The sequence below is a fragment of the Equus asinus genome, chromosome 13, assembly GCF_041296235.1.
Source record: "Equus asinus isolate D_3611 breed Donkey chromosome 13, EquAss-T2T_v2, whole genome shotgun sequence".
NCBI classification, from domain to species: Eukaryota; Metazoa; Chordata; class Mammalia; order Perissodactyla; family Equidae; genus Equus; species Equus asinus.
Window position 1 is genome coordinate 50,763,655 of NC_091802.1, and position 21,394 is coordinate 50,785,048.

General features: G+C 34.4%; 1 protein-coding gene across 6 annotated transcripts in view; it reads right to left on the reverse strand.

Annotated features, from left to right (window-relative positions):
* Positions 1-21,394, reverse strand: part of ABCA5 (ATP binding cassette subfamily A member 5) — a 74,071-nt gene that overhangs the window by 31,453 nt on the left and 21,224 nt on the right. For all 6 annotated transcript variants that reach the window (XM_044745177.2, XM_044745180.2, XM_070483505.1 and 3 more), the window contains 12 exons: positions 19,822-19,969; positions 17,686-17,854; positions 16,495-16,553; positions 13,019-13,129; positions 11,630-11,805; positions 10,759-10,878; positions 9,566-9,704; positions 8,215-8,305; positions 7,887-8,026; positions 6,856-6,975; positions 3,874-4,075; positions 1,537-1,706 (listed from right to left, as the gene is read on the reverse strand). In XM_044745177.2, the coding sequence (XP_044601112.2) occupies positions 1,537-1,706; positions 3,874-4,075; positions 6,856-6,975; positions 7,887-8,026; positions 8,215-8,305; positions 9,566-9,704; positions 10,759-10,878; positions 11,630-11,805; positions 13,019-13,129; positions 16,495-16,553; positions 17,686-17,854; positions 19,822-19,969 (1,645 nt within the window). The remainder of the gene's footprint in view (positions 1-1,536; positions 1,707-3,873; positions 4,076-6,855; positions 6,976-7,886; positions 8,027-8,214; positions 8,306-9,565; positions 9,705-10,758; positions 10,879-11,629; positions 11,806-13,018; positions 13,130-16,494; positions 16,554-17,685; positions 17,855-19,821; positions 19,970-21,394) is intronic.

The window sequence follows — 21,394 nt, forward strand, 5'->3', positions numbered from 1 at the left end:
TCTGCAGATCAGTGAGAGTGTACTCAAAGTAGAAAGATTTGAGATACATGTACAATTCCCCAAACACAAAAAAAGTCATAATATCGGAGTATAAGGCTCCACGCAATACTATGTTTTAGCAATATGAAATGTATATTAAAACCAAAAACAAGAATTCTAATGAACGAATAAATTGCAAAACATAACATTTTCTATTCAAGAGCAGTTTTCTATCACTAAATGCCTTCTCCCTCCAAAAGAATAAAAGTTACACAGTAAACTGAGAGCCAGATTTTAAAAGTGATGATTTTAAGAGTAATTTATAATTATCACTACCTATGATTATTGTTTTAACACTGGGCAAAGCTCTGCAGTTAATAATAAATCAAAAATGAAAGATACTAGAACATAGGCAAACTTTTCGGAAATGTTAAACTCCCAAGAGTTTTTGAGTATAGAAAGGGTTAGATGAAATTCAACTAACATATTTCAGCAAGATAAGCAAACGAAGCTGCTTATTTTTTTTGCTGTAAATTTGCCAGTTAGTTAAGCTTGATTTTACTCTTCAAGAAACTTGGGACTACAAACTAGCTATGCAGATGGAAGATGCAGGAACAAGACATCAGGTATTAATGAAATTCTGTATTAGGTTTTAATATTCTGAAAAGCAGAATCCTACGTCAGTTTTTTTTAACTTGTTCAGAGCCTTGCTCAAGGCCACATGCTTTTAATTCTTTTTTATATCTGACAATTATGTAATAAGAATAATCAATAGCCCTTCAAAAATACTCATTACAAATTTAATGTATTTGATTGTAATATTTACATCCAAAGCAATTTTTCTTAATTCTAATTAATTTTTCAGATAAGTCATTGAAGAACTATTTAAACACTTCTATTTAGATATATAACTGCATAAATATTACATACTGTAACTCTTTCTAAAGAGGGTTTATTGGGAGCCGGCCTCGCGGCCGAGTGGTTAAGTTCGCGTGCTCCGCTTGGCAGCCCAGGGTTTCACTGGTTTGGATCCTGGGCGCGGACATGGCACCACTCATCAGGCCACGGTGAGGTGGCATCCCAAGTGCCACAACTAGGAGGACCCACAACTAAAATATACAACTATGTACTGGGGGGGTTTTGGAGGGAGAAAAGCAGAAAGAAAAACAAAAAAGAAGACTGGCAACAGTTGTTAGCTCAGGTGCCAATCTTTAAAAAATAAAAGGGGTTTTCAACTTCTGAAGTTTATTTTGCTCATCATTAACTTTGAGATGAAACATGCTGCTCTGATAATATGTTGATACTATTAAAAAATGACATTTTATTACTACAAGCAGTATAAATCAGAGTATTTTTAAAAACTGTCATCTACACTTATACCAAAATTTCATTTCTGTAATATATTACTCAACATCATAAGGAGATTTTTTAAATTTAGACTTGTGCAGACTATACCTTTACCTTCATATATTTCTGAAGTCCCAATCTCTGACCTCAATGTACCCCTCACCCCCAAGCCCTGACCAACACACATCACAGACCTTCACACACTCTCACCAGTAGAATTTTGAAGAAGCAGAGTTGTTTTATATTTATGAGGTTTATCTCCAGGTTTTAGAAAATATAAGTCTGGACCAAGTTTGATGGGAACCACAGCATTTTTAAAGGAGCGATGCACCAAAAACATAAAAATCTGAACTGCGAAAAAAATTAAAAGCAGAAGCAACCTGGAAGGAAAAAAAAAATACAGCTCAAGATACATTAAAATATAAATCTATAGAAAAATATTCCCTCACATGACAGTTAAAAGGTACTCATTAAAAGAAAAAAAAAAAGGAAAGAAAGAAATGAAACGAAAAAAATAGCACTTGGGAGAATTTCTGCTCTTCAAAATGATCTCATGACAGTATTGGACAGAAAGCCAATATTCAATGACAAAATTAAAAGTTATAAAAACGTATGTTGGATCAGAGTCACCCTGAACTTTTTATAGGATATGTAAACTTTTAACTTTTGAAGAACCAGACATTATATCACATTTACATCTTTATTCTCCTGAAGGAACTATTTCCTGCCCTCCCTCTAGTCTAACTATTTACTCTCCACATATTTTAGAAAATACATGATACAAAAATATTTTAGATACAGGAAAGAAAAGAAAAATACAGTGAAACTTTGATTATCTTTGAACTTCATCCTCACCACATCAATTTCCATTGCTCCTCCAGAGGCAAAACAAGATATACCACAGTCAGTTATAAGGCTCATCATTTGCACCCGGTCAAGCACATAACTCTATTATCCATTCAAAATGCCCTTCTATCTGGAAGGCAGTATCCTTCTATCTTACCCTGCGACGTATCTCTACATTATGATAGCTGTCAACAAGTGGGTTGAGAGTTTAGATTACCACACTTTAGCATTTTTTAATTTTCAGAATCCCTATAATTTTTTAAAAACTATTCTTCAATTGTTTTAAGTACACCCAAACTAGCATTTCTAAAAGCATTCTGCATTGAACTCTAGTTCCCCAATAAGTTAACAGGTGTTTTAAACTAAAAAGAAAAACGTCATGGTTAAATGATATTTGGAAACTCCAGGCTATACAAAGTTGAGATAATTTCTTTACCTCTCGAGTATTTTTATATGCTAATGAAAAACTCTTTAAGAGAGGGAATATGAGATACAACATTTTCTAAATGCATAGATGGTCAAATGCATACCTGACCACACAATACTTTTTGTTATGAACTGAATGTGTCACCCTCCCTCAAGTTCATATGTTGAAGCCCTAACACTCAATGTGATGGTATTTAGAGGTGAGGCCTATGGGAGGTAATCAGGATTAGATAAGGTCAGGAGGGTAGGGCTTTCATTGATGGGATTAGCGCCCTCTGTCTCTTCTCCTGTGCGTGCAGAAAGAAATCATGTGTGCAGACAGCTGGATGGTGGCCCATCTGCAAGCAAGGAAGAGAGTCCTCACCAGAACTCCACCATGCTGGTACCCTAATGTCATTTCTAGCTCTTAGAACTGTGAGAAAATAAGTTTCTGCTTTCAAGCCACTCAGTCTATGTTATTTTGTTATGGCAGCCTGAGCTAAGACACTTTGCTGTTTTTCAGGCAGTATTTTATGAAAATAGTGTTTAGTTAAATAAACTGACATACTGATTTAAATAAGCAATTTTCTTTCAGTAATTCTGACACTAATAAATCAGATACAATTCTTTGATATTGAATAAATTAGGGCAAAAAAGCAAATGAATTCAGCATATTTCAAACATAACAATACTCTTATTCTTGATTATTAAGTTTTATTTATACTGCCATTTTGGATCTAACAAGATGGGTGAGTAGTATATGAAAGTATTAATGTTATCTCCAAGTAATTCAGTGCCTAGAACCCCCTGGGAACCTAACTGAGAGAGGCAAAGCTAAGTTGAAAAGATGTCATTTTGATCCCAGTTCTACTAGCTATAAAGCCTTCCTTATATTTCAGCTTCTTCATTTGATAAGATAAAACTTACTCTTCCTGTTTACAACAAGTGGTTATAAATATTAGTAATAGATGCAAAATAATTGTGAAAAATATAAATGCAAAATAAAATTTAAATACAAAGACAATAATTCACAAATTACATAATTAGAGAATATTTGTCACTCCCTCATTTTACAGATGAGACAAAAATGCTAGTTTAAAAAAAGAGTAAAGCTCTAATAGTATTCAATGAAATTACTAAAAGCATAATTTTTTTCTCAGACATTATGAAAATACAGTTTTAATCTTTCAAAACTACATATATTTACTTATAACAACATTTAAAAAATTAAGATGGTAAATTCAATTCGTCTCCTTAAAAAAACAACTCATCAGGCGGCAGAGTGATTATACTTACACTGATCTCACTGATTTACTTTCACGTTTCAGGGTAAGGAAATGAAACTTGGCTATTGTGTACACCTGCTGTTTCCAAAGGCTCATGGTGCTCACTCGAGAAGCCTTGGTTTCAGAAAGAATAAGTAAGCTCTGCTCCATTTCATCGAAAGATTTTGAATCCATTTCTTCTTCTGGTGGCTGCTGAGTAAATACACTATAATCTATTGGCCAAAACAAAACAAAAAGATAGAAAATTATGATATACGCCTTAAAAGGATGAAAACCTTTCTGAAGCATGTAAATTTTAAAGAAGTACACATCTGGTGGTGATGTAGGACAAATGGAACTCTCATTTACTTTGGCAATATTATCAAAACCGCACATATGATTATCTTATGACTCAAGGAACCATGTATTAGGTATAAACCCAACAGAGATATGTAAGATTTGTACACAGGTTAACTAAAACACATACAAGAATATTCTTAGCTAGCACCCTACCCAGAGTGGCCATAAACTGGAAACAACTTAAAAGTCTATCAATAGGTAAATGAATAAGTTATAAAATACTCTGGCAATAGCATAGTGCAAAACAATGAAAGTGAACCAACTACTGCACAGTAGTTTGAATCTTACAAACATAATATTAAGTAAAAGAAGCCAGAAGCAAAAGAGGGATGCCATATGACTGAATCCACTAAACCAAAAACAGACAAAATTAATCGATGGGATAGAAACCAGGATACATTATTTTTATAACAGTGATTCAATTTAAAAGAGATGAAAATTGGCTTCAGTATGATGAGGGCCACAAAGAGGGATTTCTTAGACTTATCCTAGACTTAAAAAATGAGTAAACATTGGGCTGGCCCCGTGGCCGAGTGGTTAAGTTCGCGCGCTCTGCTGCAGGCGGCCCAGTGTTTCGTTGGTTCGAATCCTGGGCGCGGACATGGCACTGCTCATCAGACCACGCTGAGGCAGCGTCCCACATGCCACAACTAGAAGGACCCACAACGAAGAATATACAGCTATGTACCTGGGGGTTTTGGGGAGAAAATGGAAAAAAAATAAAATCTTTAAAAAAAAAAATGAGTAAACATTAAAAGTTTTAAGAGTGAAATGGAATACTGCATAAAATAATATTTAAGTACAACCTGGTTATCCCGGTATCTTACCAACCTAACAGTTTAGATGAATGACTTAGTAAGATGAACAAGTTCAATTCCTCTCTTCCTCTGATACAGTGGACTAATCAAACCAAAAAAAGGGTGCTAAAATATTTTATATTAGAATCATAGCATTCAGGGAGTATCAATTTACCTTCTACAGAATTTGATGTACATTGACCTTTGAAAAGTAAAATGATTAAAATAGGCCAAACTGAAAGCAAGCCGATGTTAAACGTAAATTTATTCTGCATGGTAGACTTATAGGTACTACAGAAAAAAGCCAGCAACACCTAGACAGAGCAGACCCTTCACGTCTTCATCCCACCATCCAACATTTCTAGAAACTACTGTATACCTCAAAATAGTCAGCACCACACATGCAAGCATCCTCTCCATGTAATTCTCTTCCGTCATCCTAAGTACTACAAATATCTTCACTGATGATGCGTTCTACATCGTGACCTCTGACTTCCTTTATTTCTTCTATTCCTACACCTTTCTCTCTACTCAATTTCCTCACACTGGATGCATGCCCAAATTTAATACCTTGTTATTCTCCAACTGTCTAAGATCCAAAATTTGTATGTGAACTTTCCCTCTCCGACTACAATCTGATATGATGTCCTCATCATAAACTCGAGTCTTCTCTTTTCTCCATGTTTGAGAGAAACATCTCCATTTCCTTCACTCTCCTGACCTACCACGGCAACCATCTGGCTAAGCTTCAATTTAAGAAAAGTTTCCTCAACTCACATTCTCTTCTTAACCTACAGATGCACTGAAATTGTTCTTGTCAAGGTCACCACTGGCTTCCACACTACCAAATTCCTCACTGTCTTCTCTTCTACCAAACCCATCTTTTCTGTTCTCATCTTATTCTTCACAGCAATCAGCAAATAACTGGTACCATTTGTCTTGGCTTTTACATCCCCTTTTGTGAAGAAAGAAAGAACAATAATTGCTCCTTTACAGCCCTTTTTAGCCCTTCACTGCTCAACCTCAGGGCTGGGCCCTCTACTCGTATCTGTACCCTCTACGCAAGTGATTTCATTCAATCCCATGGCGCCATCTATATATGAGTACCTCCAGAATTTGTATCTCCAGTCCTAACATCTTCACTTAACTCTAAATGTGTTCATCCAACTGCCCACTGTACACCTCCACTTGGCTATCAAACAATATAGCCAAAATTCATGCCTGGATTCCTTCTTTCCACAAACCTGCTCCTTCCCAATTCTCAGAAAATGGCAATTCCATTACCAGTTCTCAGGCCAAAAGCTTAGGAAATATTCTTGATTCCTCCCTTTCCCCAACTCCTAATACTTAATCTATCAGCAAGTCATCACCAGCATCACTAATATAACCCAAATCTGTTCATGTTTCCCCATTTTCACTACCATCCTAGCTCAAGCTAAGATTAAGTGTAACAGTTTCCTAACTGGTCTTCCTGCTTTCACACTTCCTTTACAATCCACTCAACAGCCAGAACGCATTTTTTAATAATGCGAATCAGATCATGTTACTCCTATGCTTTAAAACTCTGAAAAATCTACACCTACTTATTTCTTGCCATCCAGGTCTCAGCTTAAATATCATCTCAACAAAGTCCTCCCTGAAGATACAATCTAAGCTATCTGCCTCCTAAGACCACCCCATTATTTCCTTCATAATTCTAATCACTATCAGTAAATATCTCAATAACTTATCTATTTACCTGTTTATTTCTGCCTTTTCTTCCCCAAAATATAAATTTCACATGCTTACATAATTATTTGTCTTATCCATCATCTATCTGGTTCACTGCCTAAAATGTGTGTTAGTTTTGTTTTTACCTGCTTGGTCAATTTCTGCTTCAACTTCTAACTTTAAGAATACATCTTCCAAAGTCGTCATGGAAACACCATAAGAAATAACACCCAAATTTGAATGAATATCTAGATCAGAAAATAAACCTAAAAGAAAAATATGAAAGAATGTTGTATAGTTAAGCATACTATCATGAATTATCCTAAAATATCTTCTAAAAATAGGATATGACTAAATTTACACTGCTAGCACAGTGGTTCTCAAACTTTTTGGTCTCAGGACCCCTTTAACATTGTTATAAATTACTAAGGACCCCAAGGAATGTTTGTTTATGGAAATATATCTATTAGACATTTATCATATTACAAATTAAAACTAAGAAATATTTTATAGACAGAATGATAGACAAGGTACATTAAGTTGGCATCTGTACTTCAATCCAGCTAATTAATGATTCATATTTTTTTTCTTCTTGGAAGAAACCAATTAAACTAACAGAAAATTTCTATGTAATCATGAGATAAATGCAATGGGAATTCTGCAGAATATCTACATAATTAATATCCTCTTAAGAGATCCCTAAACAGATAAAGGAGACTGAGTCTGAGTTTCTGATTATAAAGCAACAAACTAATGCTACAATTAAAATAATTCCAGGGTTTACCATATAATCATATAATTCACTGTGGAACCATGAAACTGGAAAAGAACTTGAGGACATACACAAACAACTATAAATGAGTACACATCTTATTCCCAGGAGGCCTACAAGGAAATTATTTCTTTCTTGACAGCAAAGCAAACATAGTTATTTACTTAATACAGTAGTTAGTTTCTTGCATGCTGTTGGTAAAAAAAACAAAAACAAAAAACCCCACACACATTAGCTTGTATTTCTGATTTTCAAAAGTAAAATAAAGCAGAGACAAAATATTAACTCTGGCCACCTTGGAGCTGTAAATATTACACAGAAAACTAAACAAGAAAGTAAATCAAGTGAACTATTTCCAGTGCAAGATCCTAGTTCAAAGACCAAGAAACTGCAAGTAGGTAATACCTGAAAATTTGTCCATGTCCTTAAAAGGCAGACTGTACACAAGCTGTTGGTCATTCTGTTGTAATAAAGTAGCTCCAGGTATATGTTGTTTAACCAGAGAAGAAAGAGATTCCATGGCACAGTATCTGTCTATGTACATGCTAGAGAGAATCAAAAATCACTTTTTTTTATGATTACTCAGTAAACAACCAAAAATAAATTCTGAATGTTTTAAGTTAAAGTTAGTGCCATAAAAAAATGGGCAAAGCACATTATGGCAAACACTAAATATATTAACAGTAGACCAAGAATATAATAAAGAATAAAGTCAATAAAGAATGAATGATACCTCAGGCGGTAGCCAATCCCCCATTTACTTTTGAGAAAAATTGAAGAACCAACACATTTCAACATTCCTTGTGATATGACAGCTTTCCTATCTGTAAACAGAGATTTGCATTTCAATTTTTGAGTTAGTAACAGCATTAATAATTGGCATTTATATTTTATAGATTACTATATGAGATGCCAATGCATTAGCTCATTAAATTATCACAATAACCTTAAGAGGAAGGTACTAGATGATCATCACCTATTTTTCAGATGAGGACACTGAGGCAATGAGGAAATATACAGTCTGCCCACTTTTCACAAGTGACGAAGCCAGTAATTGTACCCAGGCAGCCTGTCTAGAGTCTACTTTCCTGATACTGCTCCAAATATCTCCTCTTCCTAAAGGGCTTACTAATGCAAGCATGTTCACAATTTGCTTTACAACCACGTGTAAAAAATACAAAAAAACAAAATGTTAAAAAAAAAAAAAGGATACTGCTGAAAAGATGAATGATATGCCCAATTTCTTAGATGATATTATAAACAAAGACGTTAATCTACATTTCAAACTCTTGAATCTTGTCACAGTTATTAAAAATTCTGTTGGCTTAAATCTGGATTCTTTATATGTGTGTATGTGTTTAAAATTGTGCAGAAAACAGTTAACATAGCAGGTCTGAGACTGTTATTGTCAGAATGGCACGCTTACAAGGCTGGCCCTTGACTGGGGTCTGGAAACCTGGATTGTAGCAGTGTTCCCACCATGCCCAGAACAAATAAGGGTGGTTCACTGTACCTAAACTGTACAAACAATGTAAATGACGGTTAACACCTGCTTTCCTTCTGGGAGTCTGGAATTTCAGTATATGCCAGGCAGAGGGTTCCTATACGAGCAGCACCTAACAAAAATCCTGGGGAGAGCCTCTAATGAGCTTCCCTAGTCGACAACATTTCACACGTGTTTTAATGTGTGAATTTAACAACTCATTGCTAGAGGAATTCTGCACATCCTGTGTGACTCCCGTGGGAGAGGATTCTTGGAAGTTTGCGTCTGGTTTCCTCCAGACTCTGTTCCACGTGCCTTTTCCCTTTGCTGGCTTTGCTTCATATCCCTTCAGTCTCACTGTAATAACTCATACCTGTGAGTATGACTATGCGAGTCCTATGAGTTCTCCTAGCAAATAACTGAACCTGGGGTGGGCTGAGGGACTCCCCAATACAAATATACGTAATTTTTAAAAATTTTAACACTTTTTTGTGAAGAACACACACCTTCTTTATTTACTCCTCAGGATTCAGCATCTCTATGTCCAATCTCCTGTTTGGCCCTATGACCTTATCCTTCAAAAATAAAGTAAGTATCTCACCAGCAAGAATGTCAGCTTCATCCATGAAATGAGTACTAAACACTGTCACACGATTAGATTTTCTGTATTTTAGAAGATTCCAAACAATATGACGAGAACAGGGGTCCATTCCAGCTGTTGGTTCATCTAGCATTAGTATCTGTGTGAAAAGGGATGGGGAAGGCAAGGAATCCTCAGGAAAACTAAAATAAATAAAATTTTTGTGGACATTTTAAAGCTGCCGCATTCTAAGTTATTATTGCCCATCAGAACTATATTAGACCTGAGTTTTTCATTCATATGTGAGCACAAATTTTTAAAATTATCAGTTTGGCAAACGAATTCTTTCCTTGGTTTAATTTTAAAAGATTAATGTCTGTGATGTATAAGACGTAAGTGTAATAACAATCAAAAACAAACAAACAAACAAAAATTAAATATATTGCTTTTATCTGAACAATGAAATTTTGTAGATATAACAATTGTTTATTAGAGAAGTATGCCCTATATTGGCTAAAGGGAAGCAATTTGTTTTAAAACTATTTTTAATTTCAAGAATATGGTGGTGGGGTTTGAGAGGAAGACAGATTAACATAAAGCCAGAATACAAAGTCATCCCCAAGCTGCAGCAGCAAGGGAAAAGGTGGCAGGATGGTGGGGACCACTGGGGCTCCTGGCTGCAGGCATGCACTGGCAGCTTTCTAGCTCTGTGCACTGTACCAGCCGGTTCTCTGGTTCTACAGACAGAGAACAGCACAAAACAGACACATACACAATTAAATCAGCAGGACAGTGAAAAACAACTATTCCTTTGATTTTACTTTTAAATTTTTATCATGAACTATTACAAATATATAGAAAACTACAGAGAATAATAGAACAATACTTTTAGAGCCACCGTGAAATTTAACAAATGTTACTTTTTGGCCATTTTCTTCAGATATTTTTTTAAAGAAATAAAACATTGCAGATCTAACTAAAGTACGTCCTTTCCATTCCCCCTCCTAGAGGTGATCACTATCATAAAGATGTTATATATCTTTCTGACCTCCGTTTTAAAACATTATTACAATTACATCCATAATAACATATCGTATTTTATGTATGTTTAAACTTTACATAATTTGTGTGTGTGTGTATATATATTCTACAACCTACTTTTTTATTCAACATAATTTAAAATTATCTCATCAGTGACACTAATGTTTGTTTACCTTTGGATTCCCAAGAACAGCAATTCCTAAAGACAGTTTCCTTTTTTGACCACCACTTAACTTTTTAGCTTGATTATCTTTGATAGCCTGCATGTCTAAATCCAGTAAAACCTTCTGCACCTGTAAAAGTAAAGTGTGAACAATGTTATTTTTTAAATCACACCAATTACATAATTATCAATATTAGTTTTTCGGTTTTTGGAGGGGTTTTTTTTGGTGAAGAAGATTCGCCCCGAGCTAACATCTGTGCCAATCTTCCTCTACCTTGTATGTGGGATGCCTCCACAGCATGGCTGATGAGTGGAGTAGGTCCACACACAGGATCCAAACCCAGGAACCTGTGCCACCGAAGTGGAACATGCAGAATTTTAACCACTCGGCCACAGGACTGGCCCCCTCAATATTAGTTTTTAAGTGTTCCATTTTTAAAACCAACTTTAAAAATTTTCTTTTACTATAGAGTTTAATCTTGACACACATTCGTAAATAATTTTGAAACAACAGATGAAAAGATTCATGATGGAAAGGTCTGTTTGACTTTTGTGATTCCTGGTAGTGGAGAAGGGATCAGGGTAAAGGCTCTGTGTGCGTGTGTGGCTGGGGGAGAGGGCAGATGTGAAAGTACAGGAAGGAAGAAAAGAAAGAAACATCAACATTGAGAGACTAGCATCCTCCAGAAGAAACAACTATTTTATAGGTGCTAAAACTTTTACTCCAAATTCTATATAATTCTTTGTAACGACTTTCTGTTTACTGGTTCTGAACTGGTTTTATATTTAGATTTTCAAGGACAGTTTTATTACAAAAGTTATTACAAAAGGTTCTTAATTTACAGGAAACAAAAGTAAAGATTTCTATATGAATAACATACTTCTTGTATTACATTATTGGCTGGTATTCCTTTGATTGAAGCCAAAATGGACAAATTTTCTTCTACTGTCAAAACATCAAAGTGTATATCTAACTGTGGACAAATGCCAATCATTTTTCTCGCTTCAAACATTTCATCTATTTCTGAGACTCTGTGCCCATATATGGATGCAAACCCTAAAAGCAAAACATATATTTACATTTATAATAAATACATTAAATATTAAAAAGTATATATGCTTTATATATACTAATTTTTTAGTTACTTGTATGTAACAGACATATAGGGTAAGAGTTAATATAAATTTGGAAGAGACAATAACCCTCATTTACCACATACTATTGGTGATTTGCTTCCATTTATATTCCAATCTCATTTTCCTTCATTTTCAGGGCATATCACATAGTGGAAAGAGCAAAGAAGCTTAACTGGCACATTACTTATACTTATATTCCAGTAGTAACTTTTCTTCATTTCCAGACATTATGCAATAGCAAAGAGAACAAAGAACTAAAAATTTCCCCCTAAGTATTAGTTGTGTGGTCTTGAGAAAAATGACAATCTGAATTCCAGCTTTTTTCTTATATAAACTGAATGCTAAAATATCCCACTTAAGAACTGTCAAATCAGTATGATAATGTATTGGTAATTGCAACAAAAATCATAAATTCTTATATAAATGTAAGTTAGTATTACTATCATCAAAGAGTAACACAATTAGGAATAAGCAAAAAAATCAAACTAATTTTAAAAGTTAAACTACATTTAAAAAGATACAGATTCAATACATGGAAATTCAGCCCTTTTTTAAAGTAAAATATTTACTGCACTGCCACTCTACCTGTGTTTGGTTATTGTGGAAATGTGGAGCTGCCATATTGAATTTTCCCCTAAAGGGCAATCACATATAACAATTATGTTTGAGGCATTGCTCTTAAAATTCTATTTTAGGAGATGGTATTGACATTTATCATTCTTTCCTTTTGAACTCCTGCTGCATTAGAAATCTGTATCTATTTTCTTAACCTGAAATATCTATAGGTCTCATTTAATTTCCAATTAATTACTGATTTATCCTTCCTTGAAAATGAAAAATAAACAACATACACACACACAAAATATCTGATAAAATATGTACAAAATTAGATCTTTTTTACTTTATTAAACATGATTGAATCATTTTTATTTTATACTGGAAAACATACAAATGTGTGTAATCAAAAAAACAAAGAAACACCTTGATAGATACAAAAGTTGGTCCCAAATCATTGACAAAAATCAGTAAGTATTTATTTGAGGGATAAATAATTATATAGTGATACCTTAGTTAAATAAGGCTAATAAAATGAAGTAAGAGATTTTTCTTTTTTTAAGTCAGAAAACTCTCACCATCAGAAGGCGGGCATAATCCACAAAGAATATTCATCAATGTACTCTTTCCTGTTCCACTGTGGCCAAGTAATGCAGTAATCTGACCCTCATATATGTCAAATGACAAATCTAGTTCAGGAAAGAAGGAGAAGACTCAAATGTGATTTTTATTTCTGGTGAACTATGCAAGATAATTCCTAATACTTGAATATCTTGAAATAAGTCAATAAATTTAAAGACAAATTTAAAGTTACCAGCATATTTAATAGCATAATATTTAATATTATAGCATACAGTAATTCTTTAAGTCAATGGTATAAACAATAAGAAAATTAATAAAAAATAAACTTTTATTTTCTTGTTACATTAACAGATTCAGAGGGCGCACAAAATATTGGGTGGGGGGTTCTGCATACCCACTTTTGAGAATTTCTAAGGGAATTAAAACAGATAAAGAGACAAATAAAAATTTGTTCCCAAGGGTATTTCTAGGCATGTTAAACATATTAGCAAAAAACTAGAAATTAACCAACTGCATGGGAATGGTTAAGTAAATGCTTGAAAGGTTCAACTTAAATAAAAGGAAAATGGGATAAAGAAGCATCACTGGACGCATCCGTCAATGATTAAAGGAAGACAAGAGACAGCATTCTGAAAAACCAGCTTCAAATAATCACAGCCCCTGATTTGATGAAGGTGATCTGGGGTTGTTAATATTCCTAGAGCTGCAGGCCAGAAGCAAAAATAAATCCTCTCTAGAGTAAGATCAATCACTCAGAACAGCAAATAATCTCTACAATTATTCATATGCAATATGTAGTACCCAGTCAAAAACAACTGGGCAGGAGAAAGCAAGATAAGACCAAAAACCAACAGAAAAAATAGGCAATAGAAATATTTCGATCCAAAGGAGATGTAGATATTGACAGCATATGACCAGATTTTAAAATAACTATGCTATCATGTTCACAAGAGAATGTTAGCAAAGAACTAAAAACTATACAAAAAAAGAACCAAGTGGAAAGACAAAAACCGGGAAAGATAAGTGAAAAGATTTCAATAGATAGTTTAACAGCAGATTAGGTCCAATGAAAGAGAAAACTGGAGAATGACAAGAACAGTCAGAAGAAAATATCTAGACTTACGTGGAGAGAAACAAAGGAATAAAAAATTCAGAAAAGAGAACAAAAGAAAAATAGGATAAAATGAAAAGTTCTAACATGTAAAAATAAACCGAGAGGAGGAGAAAAGAGAAAGTAGGACAGAAGCAAGATTAGAAAAGAAATGGCTGAGAATTTCTAAAACAGAAGAAAGCCCCAAGGTACAGATTCAAGAAGCACTATACAACCAAAGCAGAATAAATGTAATCACCATATACTTAAAAATCAAAACATGTAAATGATACATGAGTCAAAGAAAAAAACATAATGGAAATTAAGAAATATTTAAAACTGAATAATGAAAACCACATGTCAAGATTTGTACAATGCAGCTAAAGCCATGCTTAGATGAAAATTTATCTATTTAAAATGCATCTTTATAAAGTGATCTATGCATGTATCTCAAGAATTTAAGGGAAAAAACATTTAAATGTAGAAGTAGAAACAACATGAGCAAATAACAATAACAATAAAGAGCAAACATTTAGGAAACAGAAAACATACAATAGAGAGGGTCAACAAAGATAAAGTTAGTTCTTTAAAAAGATTTATTTTTACTGATGAACTCCTGCTAAAAAAAGAAAAAAGTACAAATAATAAATCTCAGGAATAAAAATGGGGAGATCACTATAGATCCTACAGACCTTAACAATATGAAATTACTATAAAGTTTTTGCCAATAAATTTGAAAACAAAATGAAGATTATCCAAAAAAGTCAATATATGTTAGGCCGATGGTTCTCAAGCAGGGGTGGGGAGATATTTTGCTACCCCTCCCACGGAATACTTGGCGAGGTCTAAAGACATTTTTGGTTGTCACGACTGGGGAAGGGGAGGCTGCAACAGGCAGATAGTAGGCAGAGACCAGGGATGCTGCTTGTGATGGTTAATTTTATGTGTCAGTTTCACTAGAGCTATGATGCCCAGGTGCTTGGTCAAACACTAGACTAAATGTTGCTATGAAGGAATTTTGTAGATATGATTAACATTTACAATCAGCTGACTTTAGTAAAGGAGATTACTCTCAATAATACTGGTGAACCTCATCCAATCAGCTGAAGGCCTAAAGAGCAAAAACTGAGGTTTCCCTGTGAAGAAGGAATTCTGCCTCAAAACTGTAGCATAAATTTCCTCCGAAATCTGTCTGAGTTTCCAGTCTGCCAGCCTACCCTAGGAATTTTGAACTCAAGATGGCAATTTCAAGTCTCTCCTGAGTTTAGAGGCTGCCAGCCTGCCCTGCACATTTCCAACTGGCCAGGCCTCACAATCATGTGAACCAATTCCTTAAAAGTACATAATCTTGGGGCTGACCCAGTGGCATAGTAGTTAAGTTTGTGTGCTCCATTTTGGTGGTCCAGAGTTCACCGGTTCGGATCCCGGGCACAGACATAGCACCACTTGTCAGGCCATGCTGTGGCAGGTGTCCCACATATAAAGTAGAGGAAGATGGGCACAGATGTTAGTTAGCTCAGGGCCAATCTTCCTCAGCAAAAAGAGGAGGAATGGTGGCGGATGTTAGCTCAGAGCTAATCTTCCTCAAAGAAAAAAAAAGAAAGTACATAACTCCCTCTTTCCTCGTGCCCCCTCCCCTCCAGCTCCCTCGCTCTCTGTACGTATGTGTATGTATATATGTGTGTGTATGTATGTGTGTGTATATATATTCTCTTGGTTCTAAAGAACCCTGACTGACACACTGTTAAACATTCTACAATTCTCAGGATAGTTCCCCAAAACAAAGAATTATCAGGCCCAAAATCTCAGTAGTGCTGAGGTTGAGAAACCTTGTGGTAGGCCAAAAGAGAAAAAAAGTAACTACATGTATACACATGCACAATAATAAAACGAAAAAGGGGGCCAGCCCTGTGGCCGAGTGGTTAAGTTAGCAGGCTCCGCTTTGGTGGCCCAGGGTTTCACCAGTTGAGCTCCTGGGCATGGACATGGCACCGCTCTTCAGGCCACACAGCATAACCAGAAGAACCTACAACTAGAATATACAACTATGTACTGGGGGCCTTTGGGGAGAAGAAGAAGAAGAAAATAAAAAGAAGATTGGCAACAGTTGTTAGCTCAGGTGCCAATCTTTAAAAAAAAATAAAACGAAACAGGACACTGACTTGTTAAATAGTTGAATTTTTTCATCTTGATATTATTTGTTTCACTACTTTGATGTTGTTAGTTTTATTATGAATATTAATCACATAAATAAAAGAAAAGTATCTCTAAAGGAAAAAGAGAAAATTGTGGTAAAGAAATTGAAATTTCCCACAAACTATGCAAATTGTTTTTCCACTTGAACTTTAATACTATGGACTGAATACTAGGAAAGCTACTTACTTCTCAAAGCCTCCACATTTTCACCTTTCTTTCTGTATGTCTTCTGAATACCACTGATTCTGAAAAACACCATTTCCTACTTTAAGTATTTAAAGCAATTTATAAGCATGTGTGTTTTCATCCATAGTATTTTTATCAAAGCTGTCATATTTTCCTGGAATAATAATAAAGTACCTTCCTACTAAAGCAATAAACTAGAGAGAACTGCCAATTATAAAAGTATTTTAAAGAAACTACAGGAGAAAAGTACAGTATTCCTCTCCATTTTAAATGTCACTCATTCATTTTTCACAAGCCAACTTCTAAAAACAAAGTGAAGCATTTGACTCAAGTAGTTTATAGGTTTCTTTTTATCTCTGATACTTTTATGTTTGTAATGAATCAAATACTTGTTATATCAGTTAAGGGAGATTAAAAACCAAATGCTATTTCACATTAGCACACATTTCAAACTGTCAATAAATGTGAAGTGATTTTCTCATTCCACTTTAAATGTTTCACGTAATTTTTTTTAAAAATTAATGGTTTTGTTAACCAGTTTGAATTTTACCCTTAAGAATGCAGACTACTGGCCCACTGATTACATCCTAAATATCTGACTCTCTCTAGCGTTTATACATTTTTCTTAAATTTAAAAAACACAAATTATACTTCACTTTTTCTTTCACTTTTCTTCTATTTCCTTTCTCTTTCTCCTCATTATTATTTTTTTAATTTGGTTTTGACTGATCTAGCAAGGAACAGTAATGAATTTCTTTGGTTCTAACAAATTAAACTGATATTTTAATTATGTCACAATACCTAAGGGTCTGTGAAATTAACTGAGGACAATTTAATATGTTGTATAACTTAGACAACATAGCCTGAATAAAATGATAAAGCTAATATTTATTGTTTTAATTTACACAATGGAGAAAGTTTAAAATAGCTTAATTGTATAAACACTTTTATTACTTTTAAAATTTCCCTTGACACCAAAAATTGCAAATTTGGCAGAAACTATTCTAAGTAGTTCCAAAGAAAATAAGAACTTAAAAGAGAAGTAGCCCTTATGAATACTGTGTTTTAAAAATCATGAAATGTGTACCAAATCTCCTAAGATATCATGCTTACATACATTACTTAAAAGGATTTAAACCTGGCATATTCCATCAGCAGCTCTTATACCTACATTGCCAGATTGAATCCTACCTTATGGCTTCTTTTCCTATAAATTCTGAAGAAACAGGCTCAACAATTTCACTAAAACTAATATTCCCATTAACATTGCCCTCTGATAACTCCTTATAATTTCTTTTGTTCTTTGACCAGTATGATGGCTTCAGAAAATACAAAGATGATCTCCGTAAGCCAAATTCCCCTGAAAAACAGAAAAACTGAGTTATCCTAACAAACTATTTCTGAAAACTAGTTTTTAAATCATAAAGGAAGTATGAGAAATATATGACAACATAGTTCTAAAGTTCAGATATAAAGTAGTAAATCAATATTGTGAAAAATAAAATAACCAAAAAATTAAAAAAATCAATATTGTGAAAAATAAAAGTTTTATTGACAAATAACTGTCCATAAATAGTTTCTTAGAGTTGCTGAGAGCGGGCAGGAATGCAAAGGTGAGTAAAGCACATTTTCTGCCCTAAAAGAACTTACTCCTTTTGAGTACACATATATACCAAAGGTTAAAACACAATGCAGAACAGGAGGCATGTCACGCACGGTGCTAACAACAGTTCAGAGGAGGAAAAGTTCATATCTGGACAGGGGATATCCTGAAGGCTTGAATGATCATCACCTCAGACAGTCTTTGAAAACAGGTAGTATTCAGAAAAGCGGATATAGTTCATACAGAAGACTTTTTAGAATTAGGAGAGTAACACAGCAATAGCACAGACATAGGGGATTTAGATACGGCACAGTGATGGTTGGCCACATAGCACGTATCCATTTTCCCCTCTCTCCCCCAAAAAAACAGACAATCCCCATTTTTTAAAATATCCACTCCTCTTCTAGATGGCCACATTTCTAAGGGATCTGATCCCAACTACCCAGAAGGTTCTAACTGACCTAATTAGTACCTGGCATGCTCTGGTGACTGTTATTGCTCCAGCCATATGCATGTAACCAATCAGACAGAAGCAAGGGCGTAGCCGGGGCAAAGGTTCACCCTGCTTCCTCCACTGGACATGAACAAAGAAGCATAATATCCCGCAGCCACGAGGAGAGCACAGCTGCCAGACTCCAAGACAAAGGTGGCCAACCATGGAGAGAGTGGGTCCCTTATGACACGTTGAGCAAGTCAACCAACCCGGAGCCCATCCTATCTCTGGACTTCCTTTTAAGTAAAGTAATTGATTTAAACCAATTAGAAAAGTTTCCTGTTACGAATAGCTAAAAAAAAATCTAACTGATATACTGAAGATGCATTTAAATAGGACGGTAGAGATGAATATTAAATACAATAAGGAGGTGGAGAGGGATAAGGAGAGATTAAATACATATGTAAAAGTATTGTGGAGGACATTAATACATAACAAGTTTTTATTTAACTTCCCAGGATATGCCCAGCAAGGTTTTTGAGCAGGTGATTAACTTGACTAAAGGCAATGGTGAAGTTCTTAGACAGACCAGAGGTAAGTAACTAAATGAGAGGGGCTACAATGGTCTAGACTAGTGCTGCCCAATACAACTTTCTGCAGTGACGGAAATGTTCTATATCTGTACTGTACAACATGGTAACTAACAGCCATATGTGGCTACTGAGCACTTGGAATGTGGTGTGGCTTGTGCTGAGGAAATGAACTGTTAATTTATTTAATTCTAATAAACATATTTTAAAGGCCAAATGTGTCTAGCAGTTACCATATAACATAGTGCAGGTCTAGAACACAGACAAAAGTAACGAGGAACTCAAGGGGAAAACTAAAGGGGTGTTGGATATTTAATAATATTTTGAATCTACAGGAGTTTTCTATAGATGCACGACAGGAGATGAGGGGAAGAGTAGGCGTTACAATATTACTTCATAGTTTGGACCTCAGAGGGTAAAACAACGAAACACTTTAGCCAAAAAAGATTGGTGTAGAGAAGGAGTTAAGAAGCTCAGTTAGGGACTTAAGGCTTTCAAAACAAACTGCTTTCATTTACACAATCTTCTTAAGTTCACTAGCAGTTAAGGGATAAACGTACCTATTTAAAATTAAATTAAAAGTTTTAACAATGAATATGACTTAGGGTACCCTGGCAAGAAAAAAAATTTAAATTAAGTTGACCCTACGGGGCCAAAAAGCCAAAAATCTTTAAAGTAAAATGCAGTAACTACCTGCATACCTGGAATGACTTGATCAAGATAGACGGCCAAAAGGACATAGAATATACTATTAAGTGCTAGCATGGTAAGAGCAATAACTAGAGGGTATGGGCCTTCAGTCAAATTAGAAAATAAAGCACCTTCATTAAAATCTTCTAAATGCATGACCTGAAAAATAGAAACACCAAGTTTATTACATAAAAATGATAAAAATAAGCAAAAGCTAACACTACTTAGAGTTACTCATTATATTCAAAGTAACAGTAACCAAATCGGGCCTTTTAACAGATTAAACAGTCCACCAAATTAGTAATACAAATTCATTAGAAAAAAAAATAAAAACTTTACCAAAACATAAATTTATCACAATAATCCTTTTCAATTGTTTTTAATATTATGCTTCTAAAACTAGAACTGTATACATCCATTCCTGGGACATTTAATTCTAATGCTATGACTATCAAATGAAATAAAGTATGATGTTAATATTAACAAATGCAAACAAAAGTATCACAGTCCACATGGAAGTCAAATTAACTATTTGAGGATAAAATTACATTCAGCCATCTTTTCAATCCTGAAAAGTGAGAAGGTACTCTGATTAAACAATTACTAAATTATCCATGGTAGGTAAATGTTATAGAGCAGAAAGATATCTACTAGAGGCTGAAGCCTCATTTAGGTCCCAGACTTGGGACCTGAGAGAATAAACTTTAATTACACCACCCTGGATTTCAGTCTCTTCATCTGTGAAATGAAGATGAATTAAACGACATTTTGCACTCACAACAAAAACTATGAATCTATAATTCTACCTTCCTAAGTGAAGGGGGACTCAGTGGACTCTCAAAATGTGTAGCAACAGCTCTTAAGTCTCAAGTAATTAAAACTTGTTTAACTCAATGTTCATAAACCACCTGTCTTAAGTCTCACAAGTCAGAATATTCTATCCAGCCAACATGAACAATCTCATATTAAGTAATTATAGTTTTTCTTTATACGTTAATCAAATTTATGTTCTATTATATAAAGCAGTATCTTAGAAGAATTTTTCCCTTAGAACCTGACTGCCCCTGAAGATTTATAAATCTAAATATTATTTAGGTGAATATGACAATACCATGATTCCTAGGCCAATGAAATCCACCAGGTCTACTTAGTTCACTACTAAAGTCACAAAAAATTTGTTCTGCTCCACACACAATTTTCTCCCAGGCACACTTCTGAGACAAATTCATAATACGTAGCAATATAGCCAGGCTATAGAGCAATCTAGATTACCTGATGCTTAAACCAGTGACTTCTAACAAACTGAGTTATTGTGGTGAAATTGATTACCGAGATATACTAAAGTGAAAGGTGGAGAACTTATAAACAGATCAAATAAATGAAAAATTTAACAGTGGAGAAAATATAAATGAAACAAATATAAAGTGTACTCCAGTATTCAAATATAATTTCCTTCTCATGCTGAAATTTTTAAATAATTTTTTTTTGCATATCCAAGGTAGTATTCATAGTAATATAACATGCTGCATGGAAGTGGAAGAAAAAGAAAACATTTAGTGAAAGTAAGATAAATATATCACCTAC